Source organism: Pogoniulus pusillus, chromosome 11, assembly GCF_015220805.1.
Source record: "Pogoniulus pusillus isolate bPogPus1 chromosome 11, bPogPus1.pri, whole genome shotgun sequence".
Taxonomy (NCBI): Eukaryota; Metazoa; Chordata; class Aves; order Piciformes; family Lybiidae; genus Pogoniulus; species Pogoniulus pusillus.
The window spans coordinates 13,494,689-13,508,659 of NC_087274.1; the positions used below are offsets into that span (position 1 = coordinate 13,494,689).

Here is a 13,971-nt window from a genome sequence, read left to right on the forward strand (position 1 = left end):
CCCAGCACTGCAACTGTGGAAACGGGGTCCGGGCGCTTGCCTGCTGCCCGTCATCCCGGCCGGAGCCTGGGAATCGCCACCTCAAAGGACACCGCTGAGAAGAGCGGGAGGCGAGCCCGAGCCCCAGCACCGGCGGGAGGGCGGTGACCGCTCCCCGCGATGGGGAAGCGGCATCCCCGTTATCTCTGCGGTAGCTGAAACCAGCTGGAGGGGGCCGGGCCCCGAAAAGCCCTTAATGGACCCAAGGCAGCGGGAGGCTGGCGCTGAAGGGGGCACAGCGCGGGTGGGTGAGGGGAAGGCGCGCTCCCGCCCGCCGCTGCAGCACCGCGCGCACCGCTCGCCGCAGCGACGGCACCGCGCCGCGCCCCCCGCCGGGCGTGCTGCAGCGCGGGGCGGAGCCCGCCCTGACAGGCGCCAAGAGTGCCCAATGAAAGTGGTGCAATGGACCGACGAGCGGGCGGGATTGGCCAATGAGTTCCTGGAAGGCGGGGCGGAGTAGGGGAGGCGGGGTTTGAGGGTAGCGTGTGGAGGTTGCTATGGCCGTGGCTGGAGAGCGGCCGTACCGCCGACCAATGGGAGAGCGCGCTGCTGTTGCAGGACGTGGCTATCGGCCAATGGGAGCACGGCGGCCGGAGGCGGTGGGGGCGGAGGTGGTGGCGGCGGCGGGGGGCGGAGGGCTCGGTGTGGCGCTAAAGGCGCGCGGCGGGCGGGGGGCGGAGCGGCGCGGTGCTGAGGAGCTCCGGGCACGGCGGCGGCCGGGCGCTAGCACAGGTGAGAGGCGGCGGAGCCCGGCCCCTGACTCCCGGGGCGAGCGGAATGGGGATCGGGGGGGACGGGACTCGCCGGGCCCGCCGCCGCCGCCCCCGCCCCACCCCCAGCGCGGGCGGGCCCGGCACACAAAGACCCCCTTGTGTGGGCCGCGCCGGCCCGCCCGCCCGCGTCGCCGCATCCCCTCCGCACCCTTCTCGCCTCCCCACTCCGCTCCGCCGCATCGCCGTCGCTCCCGGCTCCGTCGGTGAGGGAGGTGGCCATTTTCTCCCTTTCCCGCAGCCTCCTCAGCACGGGGGGGGGAGGGGGCGGCGGCGGCTGGGCGAGGGGCGTGTGGCTGGGGCCGAGATGCGGCGGCGAGGGGGCCGGTCCTGGTACCCGGCCGACCGAGCGGTCCCGGCTGCCTCCTTTGTCCTTCGGGGCGGCGGCAGGACTTGCGGCCCTGCGATGGGGGGTTCCGCAGCAACTCCCGAGCATCAGCGCTGGGCTGCCGGGGGCGGTGCGGCTCCTGCGGCTGCCCCTGTCCTTGAGAACGCCCGGGCTGCACCGAGGGGATGCCGCTCCCCGGCCACGCCGGTGCTTCCCCTCGCTCCGTCTTCGTGCGGAGGAGCGCAGCGTGTGCAGGGGCTTTCGACAGCGCTCGGCTTTTGGGAGCGCTGGATTCCTGCATGAGAAATGCGCTCATTTGGGTATTTCATTTGAATGCCATTGTGAAGAGAGGCGCCCGGGGTTGAGTGAGCTGTAACTTGCTTGGCTGCTGCCGAGGGTCTTTTGTGATGGAATTGAAAGCCCAAGTGGCAGAGTGACCCTGGAAGCCTCCGTGGTTCCCCGGTGCCGGCTGCGTGCTGCAGACGCTCCGTCCTTCCATTTCAGCCTTTGATTCCACTGGGGTTCATTCTGTCGTAGGAGTTTGACCTCAGGGTTTCACTTCTTGTCGGTGTGGGAGATCGAGGCTCCCAGAACCGCGGGTGGCTGTCTGTCTGTCTGTGATACCTGGCCAGGGAGCTTCCCGAGCCTTCACACCGCACAGCAGGGCAGCGATGGTGTCTCGGGTCTTTGTTGGAACTTCAGCTGTAGCACGCTGCAGACAGACAGCTTTCTCAATTGGGGCTGCAGGCTTGGAGGGTACGTTTGTAGGCTTCTTGAGCCAAATGTAGCATTCCCTAAGATCTTAGTTTTCCCGCTTAAGGTGTCCCTTCAACAATCCGTCTTTCTTCATTGAATTTTTGTTCTCTGAGGCTCTTCTGAAATACTTTCAAGGTTGAGTCATCGTCTCTTGATTTGAATCAAGCAGTCTGCAGTGAACGGTCTGCTCCTCAAACCTCTGAAGGGTTCAGTGACTTCATGCTTGCTTTGCTTTAAAGCTGGACAATGGAACAAATGGCCATGTGTGGATGGAGACACGACTGTTGTCTTTAATTACAGAGGCTGGGTGTATTGCAGCACTTTGTCACCGTGCATGCTGTGGTATGGAAGGTGTCAAAGGCAGCTTGGGAAAGCTTTTGAACCCTTTGGCTTACCTGCTGAAGAAGGTTGCCATTAGTTAATGGAGCATCCTTCAGCAGAGAAGACCTGGTGTGTGGAAACCCAAGGTGTTTAACGACCTGAGTGCTAGGTGCCAGCCTTGACGGTGTTGCTCCTCAGGCACTTAGAGGTGAAACTGCCTGCTCCAGGCAGCCTGGAAGTGACAGCAGCAAGGACTAGATGTGGTGGCCTCGCTTAGAGGCACTGAGGTAAAAGGAGTCTGCAGAAGCTCTTGTCAGCAGTTTTCCTTTCCGATTCAAATTACCCATGAAGGTGTTGGAAAAATCTACCGTCAGTCCCTGCTGTGCCTTTTGTCTCGAGGTACAGGTGAGATCTGGAGGCATTCTTTTGGCATGTGGTAATGCCAGCAGCCATGCGTGAGAGCAGCAGCAGGCTGTGGAGATGTGAATCTTGAGTTTGTCCAGAAGAATATGAGCAGTGCTTAGCTTAATGGCTTTCAGAAACCCCAAGTGTCTCAGGTTCTTCTCTTTAGTTGAAAATCTGCATTTTAAAATATTTACAGTGAGGGTGGTGAGACACTGGAACAAGTTGCCCAGGAAGGATGCCCCCTCCCTGGAGAGTTTCAAGGCCACATTGGACAGGGCCTTGAGCAGCCTGATCTAGAGGAAGGTATCCTTGCCCATGGCAGGGGAGTTTGAACTGGATCATCTTTAAGGTCCCTTCCAACCCAAACTGTTCTATGATATAATTCTTTCTGCCTTGTGGTTATTGTAGTGGACTATCCACTGAGCATTTTACCTCTGTTTATATTTTCCTTTCACTGTGTATTTTGTCTTTATTGGCAAGCTTTTACTAGATTTGCTCTTCTTCCTTATTTAATGGCAGAAGATAGATCTATACGTCTTTGCTGTGTCTGGGATTATTCTGGACTTATTTTAACTCCTCTATGGCACCAGATTTATTGGGAGGGCTGCTGTAGTGGGTCTGGGTTGTATAGCAGCTTCTGTAGGCTGTGGAAGAAACTGCTGATGCTTCTACAACTGCCTTGAAAGGAGGTTGGAGTGAGGTGGGGGTTGGTCTCTCCTCTCTGGTAGCAAGTGACAGGATGAGAGGGAACAGCCTTACGTTACACCAAGGGACGTTTAGTTGGTGATCAGAAGAAATTTCTTCCCTGGAAGGGTTCTCAAAGCCTGGCACAGGTTGTGGTGGGAGTGATGGTTGAATCCTCATCCTTGGAGGTGTTTTAAAAAGGCAGAGATTTGGTGCTGAGGGCCATGGCTTAACAGCAGCCTTGGTGGAGCTGGATGAACTTGAAAGGTCTTTTCCAGTGTGATTTTTCATCAAGAGTAGGCACAGCTATTGGTGGTAGGTCACTTAGGTGATGTACCATAGCTCCACTCATGGTATCTGACATAAATCTTTCTTCGTCTCCTCTTTTCAGGGTAACTGATAGTGGACACCTTCACTTCCGCAATGGCACAGAGATCTGGACAGGAGGATCCAGAGAGATACCTGTTTGTGGACAGGGCTGTCATCTACAACCCTGCCACCCAGGCTGACTGGACTGCCAAGAAGCTGGTGTGGATTCCTTCGGAGCGCCATGGGTTTGAGGCAGCCAGCATCAAGGAAGAAAAAGGGGATGAAGTGTTGGTGGAACTGGCAGAGAACGGGAAGAAAGCACTAGTCAATAAAGATGACATTCAAAAGATGAATCCTCCCAAGTTCTCTAAAGTGGAAGACATGGCAGAATTAACCTGTTTAAATGAAGCCTCTGTACTGCATAATTTAAAGGATCGGTATTACTCTGGGCTCATCTATGTAAGTACTAATTATTAGATTCATTAGGAGTGCTAATTCAGCTGAACTTCTCTGATTCACATTCCTTTACTGACAAATGTAGAAACAGGTCTGGGTTCTGACTTCCCTAGCCTAAATATTTTGTGTCCCTGGCACTTAGATCAGTCCAGGATCTTTTTTTTCCATGCTCTGTAGGGGTCAAGAACTCTGTTGTCATAAAACAAATAATACAGAATTCTGCTCTGGAAATAATTCGGCAAGCACCTTTCAAAAATAGCCTCTTAAATGGCAGCTCTGCCTGCTTAGCTCATGCTACTCCTTACAGCACTTGCCTCAGACGTGCTTAACTGATACAGTGAATGGTATCAAATGGCTTGGTGGAGCTGAGGAGAGGATACAAACCCCAACTTTGCTGAATTACTGCTGGTTAATTGCTGGTGTGAATAAGCAGAGATCTTGTTTTGACTTGCTGTGTGTTAAAGATGATAACAAGAGGCTGTACTGTGAAAAGCTGAGGTTGGAGAGAGAGCGAGGAATGCAAAATGTCTTTTTGGATTCTAATATCACTGTAGTGGGCCAGGAAAGAATGTGTTCAAGTACTTAAAATAAAGCAATAAGATAAAGGTTCTTTTTTTCATTCTGGTGGTTTTGAAGCGCTAACTGCACTTCTGGCTCATCTCCATCTTGCTGTGGAGTTGGGCATCACAGGGCCTTGATGCTGTGTGACCCTCAGTCAGGCTCAATGCCTGCCTGTGCCCTGTGGTTAAGAGCTCCTTGTCTCTTGGCAGGCTTCTCACACAGCGACTTCTTGAATCAGAGCATCATTCAGAGATCCAAGGAGACTTTCTTTCTTAAAGGAAACTGAAACATCTGCTTAAACGCTTGGCTCATTTTAATAAACACTTGCTCTGAAGCTTAAATCCATTGCACTGAGTTCCGCTGGTTACTTGGCTCACTCTCCCTTCATCGAGCTGCTAACTGGACACCCTCTTAGCTTAGCCTTTTGGGCTTCCTAAAAATTCTGTGCAAGATCAAAATGCTTTGTGTGTTTGTGATTCCTGGTCTGTTTTCTCTGGGCTCATGGTTTTTGTCCATTCAAGGCCTTCCACCAAGACCTTTACAGCAGAGCTCAGCTGTAAAAATACTTCTCTGGAATGCTTCCTGCAAGCTTATAAATACATTAATTGGATCATTAGTAAGGAGTGGATTGAAAATTAAAAGTAAACCAGTTGATAGGTCAGGAGTGTTCATGATGCATATCAATCAGTGCTAGTTATGGAAGTCGTTACAGCTATTATAACTCTATTGCATGGTGAAGGTTGAAAGCTGAAGGCTTTAAATGTCACAGCGAGCTCCAGTTCAAAGACTCAATCTGTTAAGCACAGCCACAGATGCTTCTGGAGATGGTGTGGAGAGCCTGTCACTGCTGTGCACACAGATGATGCAGCTCAGTTCTTTTGGCTGAGTGACAAGTTACACTCTGCTTTTTCAGCTGGCTTGTTGTTTGTGTGGAGTTTAAGGGATGTCCTGTAGGTGACTTCACCTTTTTTCTGTCCCTAACACTTCCCAGAAAGGGGCTTTCTGCTTTCAGTCTTAAACTGTTGAGGCAGACTCCACAACTTGGTCCCTTGTCAGTGAGATGCTGCTGTCACAGGAGGATTTGCTGCCTCAGTGTGTTACCACTGACCTCCCCTGCCCCTGGGCTGGAAGAAATTGGTTGGGATCAAGAAGCTGATGGATTTGTTTGCCTGAACTGGGGGGCTGTTGCAGGAGCATTGCTGGAGGATGCTACTGTTACCAAGAGGAATGTTTCTGTGCAGCTGGAATAATAACTTCTCCTTTGAAGTTGGAAGCCAACTTCTTGGTGTTTTTTTTTTTTAAGAGAGGGGGAGAACAGTTGCTACTAGGAGAGTAGAGGCTGAGTGCTGGTGAGGATCAGTAGGGTGTGGAGAGAAACCTCACTAGGAACTTGAGCTTGTTGTTAGTGTAGTCCTGGAAGGGGTCTCTGTCAGGGGTCCCTAAACCTCTTGGGGTCTCTGTCAGGAGTCCTAGTGTGCCCTTAAGAAGGGTCTCTTCCTTCCTAAGGGAGGAAGGATTTAGGAGTCCCTAAATCTCTGGGATGTGGCAGTGTTGCTGCTGCTGCCTGCACAGCCATGAGCAGGCGGTGTTTGCTTGATTCCAGGGAAGGAGCCAGTGTGAAATGAGCTGCTGGTGTGGATGGTGGTGGTTTGGCCATGAGAAGAGGCAAATAAAGGTATTAAATTTAGGTATAAAAGTGTTAAAGGCTAAGGAAACCAAAACCGATATCCAGATGGTGCTTTCATCATAACCCAACTGAAATCTTTTGCTGTTGCTCTCAAGTGGCTAAGATGGAGATGGTGAATCTGGTTTGGTTCCACTTCATTCCCAATGGTCAGAGTACAGTGTTGCCTTTCTAGGAAGTGGAAAAGGAAAGCCTCATCTGAAGCAGAACTGTTTCCTTTCAGTCCCTAGAAAGGAAGCAAACAAGTAGAGAGCTGGGGCTGGTGGGGCTAGTCATGGGTCTATAATGTACTTCTCCCAGATGACACTGCTGGGGGAACAGAGAGTGCTGACTAAAGCTGGCTAGTGCCAGTTGGCATGGCCCAGACAGGAGTTTCTTGTAACATCTATGTAGGGATGGTGAGGAGTTTCTGGAACTTGTAGCATTTCTAATGGCTGCCAAGTGGTCTTCAGCTCTGAGCTGTGTTGTTACTGTAGGAGATGAACACAAGAGAAGATGGAAGGCTGGTAGCTTGTGAACGCATGATGATATGCTTGGTCCTGTCTTCTGCTCTGGTCATGACAGAAGGTGAAAGGTAGCAAGACTTGCACAAGAGCTGCTCCAGAGGAAAGAGCTGTCACATATTGCAATTGGGTTTTGCCACTTTGCTTTCCTTGTGGCTGAGTAGTGTGAGAGCCTTTTTTCTTTTACTTTAGAGCAGGATGATTCTTTGAGCTCTGGCTGTGTTTTTGATTTGCTATACCACTTCTAGAGGTCCAAAAGCAAAATGGGCAGGAGAGTTCCTGATGACAACTAATGGAATCACAGCACAGTTTGGGTTGGAATGGACCTTAAAAATCACTTAGTTCCAACTCCCCTTCAGTAAGTGGAGACATCTACAACTAGAGCAGGTTGCTCAGGGGCACATCCAACCTGGCCTTGAACTCTTCCAAGCTTGCAGCCTCTACAACTCCTCTCTAGTGCCTCAGCACCCTCATGGGAAAGAATTTCTTCATAATGCTTGATCTAAATCCAGCTTCTTCTAGTTTGAAGCCATTGGCCCTTGTCCTATCACTTCATGCCTTTGTACAGAGTCCCTCCCCAGTTCTTCTGTAGCCTTCTTCAGGTACTAGAAGGGTGCTCTAAAGGTCTTCCTGCAGCCTTCTCCAGGGTGAACAGACAAAACTTTCTCAGCCTACCCTCACAGAGCTATTCCAGCCCTCAGATCATCCTCATGCTTTGTGAGGCAGCATCCTGGGTAGAACTTCCCTAGTATTTTGACTTTTAAAGTCTGTTAAAAGCATTTCTGTTACTTGAAGGGCTGCCAGCTGCATAGATCAGGAATGTAAACACCTCACTTCTGCTGAAATGGGAAGTAACTGGTTCCTTCACATGGCAGACACTGGCTGGAACTGGAATGCACAAGCTAATGACTATTAGTAGTTCTGAGGGCTGGGTGCTTTTTCCAGCTATTTCAAGCTCTGCTCTTCTATCAGAACCTTATTTGATGGCAGGCAAGCCTCTTGCACTTTTCTTTTAAAGCCTGTTTTATATGTTCATATGTTCTGGAAGCTCACCTGCTGAGTATGAACCCATAACCTTCTGCTCCTCTTGATGATGGAAGTGTTTGTTAAACCAGACTGAGCTTCTCACTAAGTGTGCAGCAAACATTGATGCCCTGGGGCTGGTAGGGGTTTCCCATGCCCCACTGGTTTGCCTGCAAAGTGCTACCTGAGTTGCTTTAGTGGGAGGTGCAGGCTACTATCAGAAGAGTTCCTAGATCATTGAATGGTTTATGCTGGGAAGGACTTTTAGGATCATCCAGCTCCAACCCCTCGCCATGGGCAGGGACACCTCCCACCAGAACAGGTTGCTCAAGGCCTCATCCGGCCTGGCCTTGAGCACCTCCTGGGAGGGAGCAAGCCACAAAATCCCTGGGCAACCTGTGCCAGTGTCTCACCACCCTCACTAGAAAGAACTTCCTAACATCCACTTTCAATCTCCCCTTTGCCAGTTTAAACCCATTACTCCTTGTCCTGTCATTGCAAGACCTTTTCAATAGTCCCTCCCCAGCCCTCCTGTAGCCCCTTTCAGATACTGGAAAGCTACTACAAGGTCTCCTTGAAGCCTTCTCTTCTCCAGGCTGCAGAGCCCCAGCTCTCATAGCCTGTCCTCATAGCAGAGCTGCTGCAGCCCTCTGAGCATTTTCGTAACCTCCTCTGGACTGGGTCCAGCAGTTCCATGTCCTTCTCGTGTTGGGGGCTCCAGAACTGCACACAGTACTCCATGTGGCATAAATGACATCATCTCTGCTCAGTGAGGCTCTGAATCTTCTACTTAGAAAAGATAAACTGAAAGAAGAGATCTCATGGCCAGAAGTCTGTCTTGTGTATTCAGAAGCTTTCATTCCTGTATTCAGTGCATTAGGGTGGGATGAAGGAGTTGTTCTGTCATAGGGTGTAGTAAGCTGCAACATCCAGTAAGATGTTAAAAATCCAGTGGGCTTCACAGAATTAGTTACTGAATTATTCAGGCTGGAAAAGACCTTTAAGATTGAGTTTAACCATTAACCTAAGACTGACAAGACCACTGCTGAAACCATGGCCCTCAGCACCATGTCTGCATGGCTTTGAAACTCCTCCAGGGCTGGGGACTCCGTCACTGCCCTTGGGCAACCTGTTCCAGGGCTTGACAACCCTTTAGGGGAAGAAATTGCTCCTCATGTCCAACCTAAACCTCTCATAGTGCAACTTGAGGCTGTTTCCTTTAGACAGAAGAGACCAATGCCCACCTGACTGCAGCCTCCTTTCAGGGAGCTGTTGAGTGTAATGAGGTTTCCCCTCGGCCTCCTCTGCTCCAGACTAAACAGCCCCAGTTCCTCAGCTTCTCCTCTCCACACCCTTCATCAGCTGCTTTGTCCTTCTCTGGACACACTTCAGCCCCAAAATGTTCTTCTTGGAGTGAGGGTCCCAAAACTGAGTTGGGGGTTGGAGATGTGGTCTCACCAATGCTGAGTACAAGGAGAAAGTGATGTCTACAGTAATAGCCTGTGTTAAAGTATAAAATACTAAAAACATTAACATCTATTTAAAAAATGTTGCTGTTCCCACATCTCTTTTGGCCCCAGCTCTCCTGGAGGATGTCCACTGCCCACAGTTGGTTGTATGCAGCTTGCTGACACTCCATAAGTCATGGCAGTTACTATTAACTGCTTCCTGACCTCATTCAGTCAGAAGCATTCACATGAACAGAGTTTCTCAAATGCTTGGCTTCCATTAGCTTCCCTCAGTATCCAGACAGCCTCTTGCCTTGGTGTTCCTCTGGTGTTGTCTGATGGTGGTGAGCCCATGACCTGTATTTGGGTGCTTAGCTGGAGAGTTTTAGGTCCAGATGAGGGCACAAAGAGGATCAGAGGGCTGGAGAACCTCTCCTATAAAGACAGGTTGTGAGAGTTGGGGCTGTTCAGCCTGAGAAGAGAAGGCTCCAGGGAGACTTTAGAGCTGCATTTCAGCGTCTGAAGGGGACCTACAGGAATGCTGGGGAGGAACTGTTTAGAAAAGCCTGTGGTGATAGGACAAGGGGCAGTGGTTTGAAACTGGAGCAGGGCAGAGTTAGGTTGAACATCAGGAGGAAGTTCTGCGCAGTGAGGGTGGTAAAATACTGGCACAGGTTGCTCAAGGAGGTGGTTGAGGCTCCATCTCTGCAGGCATTCAGCACCAGACTTGCTGTGGCCCTGAGCAGGCTGCTCTAGTTAAAGATGTCCCTGCTGCCTGCAGAGGGTTTGGACAAGATGCCCTTCGAGGTCTCTTCCAACCCAAGGCAGTCTGCGAGTCTGCGTGACATGTGTGAGCTGTGTGTGGCTGTAGGTGAAGTCAGGTTACAGCTGAGTGGTTTTGATGTGCCTTGAGGAAGGGCAAGATGGTGAAGCACTCTTGAGGAAAAGGTTTTATATTCAACTTCAAAGTCCTTCAGACTTTCATGAGCTGTGCATTGTCTTCCCACCTACTCCTCCACTTGTGTTTTTAGCAGAGACTCTGTACAAAGGGTTGGGAACTGTTTGTGTGAGGCTGAGAGCTGCTGGAACCTTGCTGCTAATTATTGCTCTCCAGCTATATGCCTTCTGGCTTTTCATTCTGCCAGTGCAGAGGCAAACATGCTTACTATTGTGCAATTAAACATACTTCAGCAGGTAGTTTTGGTAATTGCAAGTTTTACCTCTGGAATTGCTCTGCAGCCCTGTGCTGCTTTAATTTTTCTGATGGACTTTCCATTTTTATTGGGGCAGGAAAGGGAAGGAATGAGAACTATGCTGTAGTCCCCAGTTCAGAGCCTGCTGTGGGTGGAAGCTCTCACAAAACTGCACTTTGAGGAGCTGGCTCTAAGCTGTTTCTTCTCTTAAGCTGCTGCCTCCTGTGAGGCCAGAGCATAACCTAGAACAATCTCTATTATATAAGATTCTGTGTTCTAGTTGCTTTAATTTTCCTACTGATCCAGTTGGGAAAGCTTCACATTACAAAATATGGAAGGCTGGTATTGAAAGAACCTCTAAGAAATGGAACTTGCTGCTTTATTTCACCTCTAGCATGACCCAGCCCCTGGATCTCTTCTGTTATGCAGCAGAAGACATGCTGAGGTTCAAAGTGTGAGGGCTGCTTTGACTTAAGTTTTAACTCTTGGGGTTTTGGGGTGCTTAGAAATGTGATCAGGTCATGGGAGTTGCATGTGGGAACTTACTTTGTTAGTGTCAGAGGGACCAATGCCCTCCAGCAGCTTTTCATAGCTATCCTGCAGCTACTTGGGAGCCTTGTGAGATGATATTAATACTGTTCTGGCCCTGGTGCAGCCTCAGCTCATGTTTTATGTCCTAGCAGTTGCTGTGGCTGGAGCAGTCCTGCTGTCTGTGACACCAAGCCTGCCTGTCTCAGCTGGCTGAGCAGGAGTAGGACCTGCATTGCTCATCTAATGTTGGCTTTTCCCTCCTTAAGCACATAACCTGAAGGTATAAATGTAAAAATCCAGTGGTGGTGGTGTTCTCTGTTCAGTGCTAGCTGTAGAGCACATCCACAGACAAGTCTTCCAGAGCTTGGGCTGTAATTTAATAGTTAGTATGTGTTGCACTCCTTCCCTTCCTCACATGCAGGTTGTGCTCTTCTGTTGCCTTGAGGAGCAGTCAGTGGCTCTTGTCCTCAGCCTCTGTCAGATCTGAGATTCTCACTACCTCACAGCAGGTTCATTGCCCTTGCTGGCACCCCTGACTCCAGGCACTTGGGTGCTAACAGGCAGTTTGGGCCTGGGCAGTGGTACCTGGGCTAAATTGTATGGACTCTGGCCTGTCAGGAATGGTAGGGCAGTGATTGTGCCCCTCTACTGGGCACTGGTGAAGCCACACTTGGAATGCTGAGCTCAGTTTTGGGACCTTCACTCCAAGAAGGACATTGAGGGGCTAGAACATGTCCAGAGCAGGGCAACAAAGCTGGGGAAGGGTCTGGAGAACAGGGCTGGGGAGGAGCAGCTGGGTGTGATTAGCATGGAGAAGAGGATGCTGAGGAGAGTCCTCATTGCTCTCTACAGCTCCCTGAAAGGAGGCTGCAGTGAGGTGAGGTTGGTCTCTTCTTCCTAGTCTCAGATGATACAAGGAGAGGAAATGTCCTGAAACTGTGCCAGGGAAGGGTTAGGTTGGAGATGAGGAAAAATTTCCTTGCTGCAAGAGTGGTCAGGGCTTGGCACAGGCTGCCCAGGGAGGGAATGAAGTCCCCATCCCTGGAGGAATTCAAGAACCATGTGGCTATGGCACTTGAGGCCATGGTTTAGTTGCCATGGTGGTGTTGAACTGGTGATTGGATTCAATCTAAGAAGGTTTTTCCAACTCACACAATTCTGTGATTCCAGTGTTGCCTGCTCTGGCTGGGGAGCATGAGCTCAGGGTATGATGCAGCAGCTACTGTGCTGGGGCAGCTGTGTGGTCCCTTTGTCCTTTCCCTGGATGGGGGGTGTCATGGATGGTAGCTGGGGATTACCTGCTAGGTGAAGCAGAGATGTGTTCCACCCCAGGCCACAGCCTCTCTGAGCCTGAGGAGCTGCCTGCCCTTGTTGGAGCTGTGAATTGAAGGTCACTGCTTTGTTCAGGGGGAGAGGGACAGGACATGAGAAAACAGTACCAAGCTCAGAGAACCTGACTCTTGAAGCTGCAATCATTTAGGCTGGAAAAAGCCTCTAAAGCCCAACCACAGAAGGTCCATAACCTCAAGAAGGGAAACCAGACAAGAAAATGCTGTGATGATCACAGAGTCATAGGAGGTGAAAGGGACCTCTGGAGGTTGTCTAGTCTAACCCCCTATGAGTGTATAGGATGCTGCTTAAAACAGGCTTTGTTATTGGGGCTAGGAAGTGCTGCTTTGTATTCCAGGTAATAACAGGAGGTGTGGAGATGCTTCCTTCAGGTTAAGTATATATGTAGCAACAGAGTCAGTCTGTCACTTGCTGGATTTGAAGAGCTAGACTTAATGCTGAGCTTTTGATACTCAGGTGATGAAAACTGTTCTGAACTCCAGAGCTTCACCTGCATCTTGCTGATGTGCTCTGAAGTGATGCTTTAAAGAGGCTGTTTGTTGTGGCAAGGAAGCTGCTTAACAGTCACAGCAGCATGTTCCTTGAGGTGAGAGTTGTTCCATTCTGTGGGAATATCTATCCTGCCTTCCCCCTCCTCCGCGGTGCCACCAGAGGCCATGAATAAATTTGGGTAGGGAACTGATTTTTTTGCCAAACAACTCTTCTCAAAACTTATCTTCAGGGTCTGGAGAGGTGCAGCAGAGGGTACCTGGGTGGTTCAGAGAAGAGAAGGCTTCAGGGAGACCTGGCTCTCTACAGTTCCCTGGCTGGAGAGAGGTGGATGTTGGTCCCAGGAGAGAATTGATGGGATGAAAGGAAGCGGCCTCAAGTTGTACCAGGAGAGGTTTAGTTCGGATGTGAGAGGGGAAGAGGGGGGGAAAACCCCTCTGAAAAAAGGTCTCAAAGACTGGCACAGGCTGCCCAGGGAGGTGGTCGAATGCCCAGCCCTGGAGGTGTTCACAAGATGCAGAGGTGTGTTGCTATGGGATATGATTTAGCAGCAATCTTGATAGAATTAGAGAATGGTTGGACTGGATGATCTTAAAGGTCTTCTGCAGCTAAAGCAAGTCTGTGATTTGTTGGCAGCCAATTCAGTAACACACTGCAAGGACACTGTGCTGGCAGGAGAGACAGGGTAGGAACATGAAGCTAGGGAGGAGCTGCCCCTTTGCTACCAGCCCTGTGCTTGTGTTAATGATGGAGAAGTTCTCTGTGCTTGAGCCAGCTGCCCTGATCCTATCTGTTCCCTTTCTCTGGAGAGGGCAGTACCTGCTCACCAAAGGTGCTTACCTGCTCAGGCACCGTAGGACTCGCAGCCAGCACATCTGGCCAAAGTGCAGAGCTGTTCTCCTGTAAGGACTCATAGTGTCTTGGTGGCAGGACAGCTGATGTAAACTCAACTTCTTGCTTATCCCTGCTGCTCCTGACTTGGACATCACCACCTACCTGACTTCCCAGAACCCCTCTTAGCTGTGGAGAGAGCAGGGCAGCTTTTCCTCCCAATAAAACTTTGTATATATTAAAAAGAAAAGGCAGCTCAGGGGTTTCAGCTGCTCTCTTCATGCAGATGT

At 50.5% G+C, this 13,971-nt stretch overlaps 1 protein-coding gene across 6 annotated transcripts in view; it reads left to right on the top strand.

Moving 5' to 3' along the window:
* Positions 1–687: 687 nt before the first annotated feature.
* MYH10 (myosin heavy chain 10) overlaps positions 688–13,971 on the top strand; it is a 118,587-nt gene continuing 105,303 nt past the window's right edge. For 5 of the 6 annotated variants that reach the window (XM_064151122.1, XM_064151116.1, XM_064151120.1 and 2 more), the window contains exons 1-2: positions 688–771; positions 3,695–4,071. In XM_064151122.1, coding sequence (XP_064007192.1) covers positions 3,727–4,071 — 345 coding nt within the window. In that variant the 5' untranslated portion in view covers positions 688–771; positions 3,695–3,726. Of the gene's footprint in view, positions 772–997; positions 1,016–3,694; positions 4,072–13,971 lie in introns of those variants that run through there. The other variant, XM_064151118.1, reaches the window with a different exon arrangement.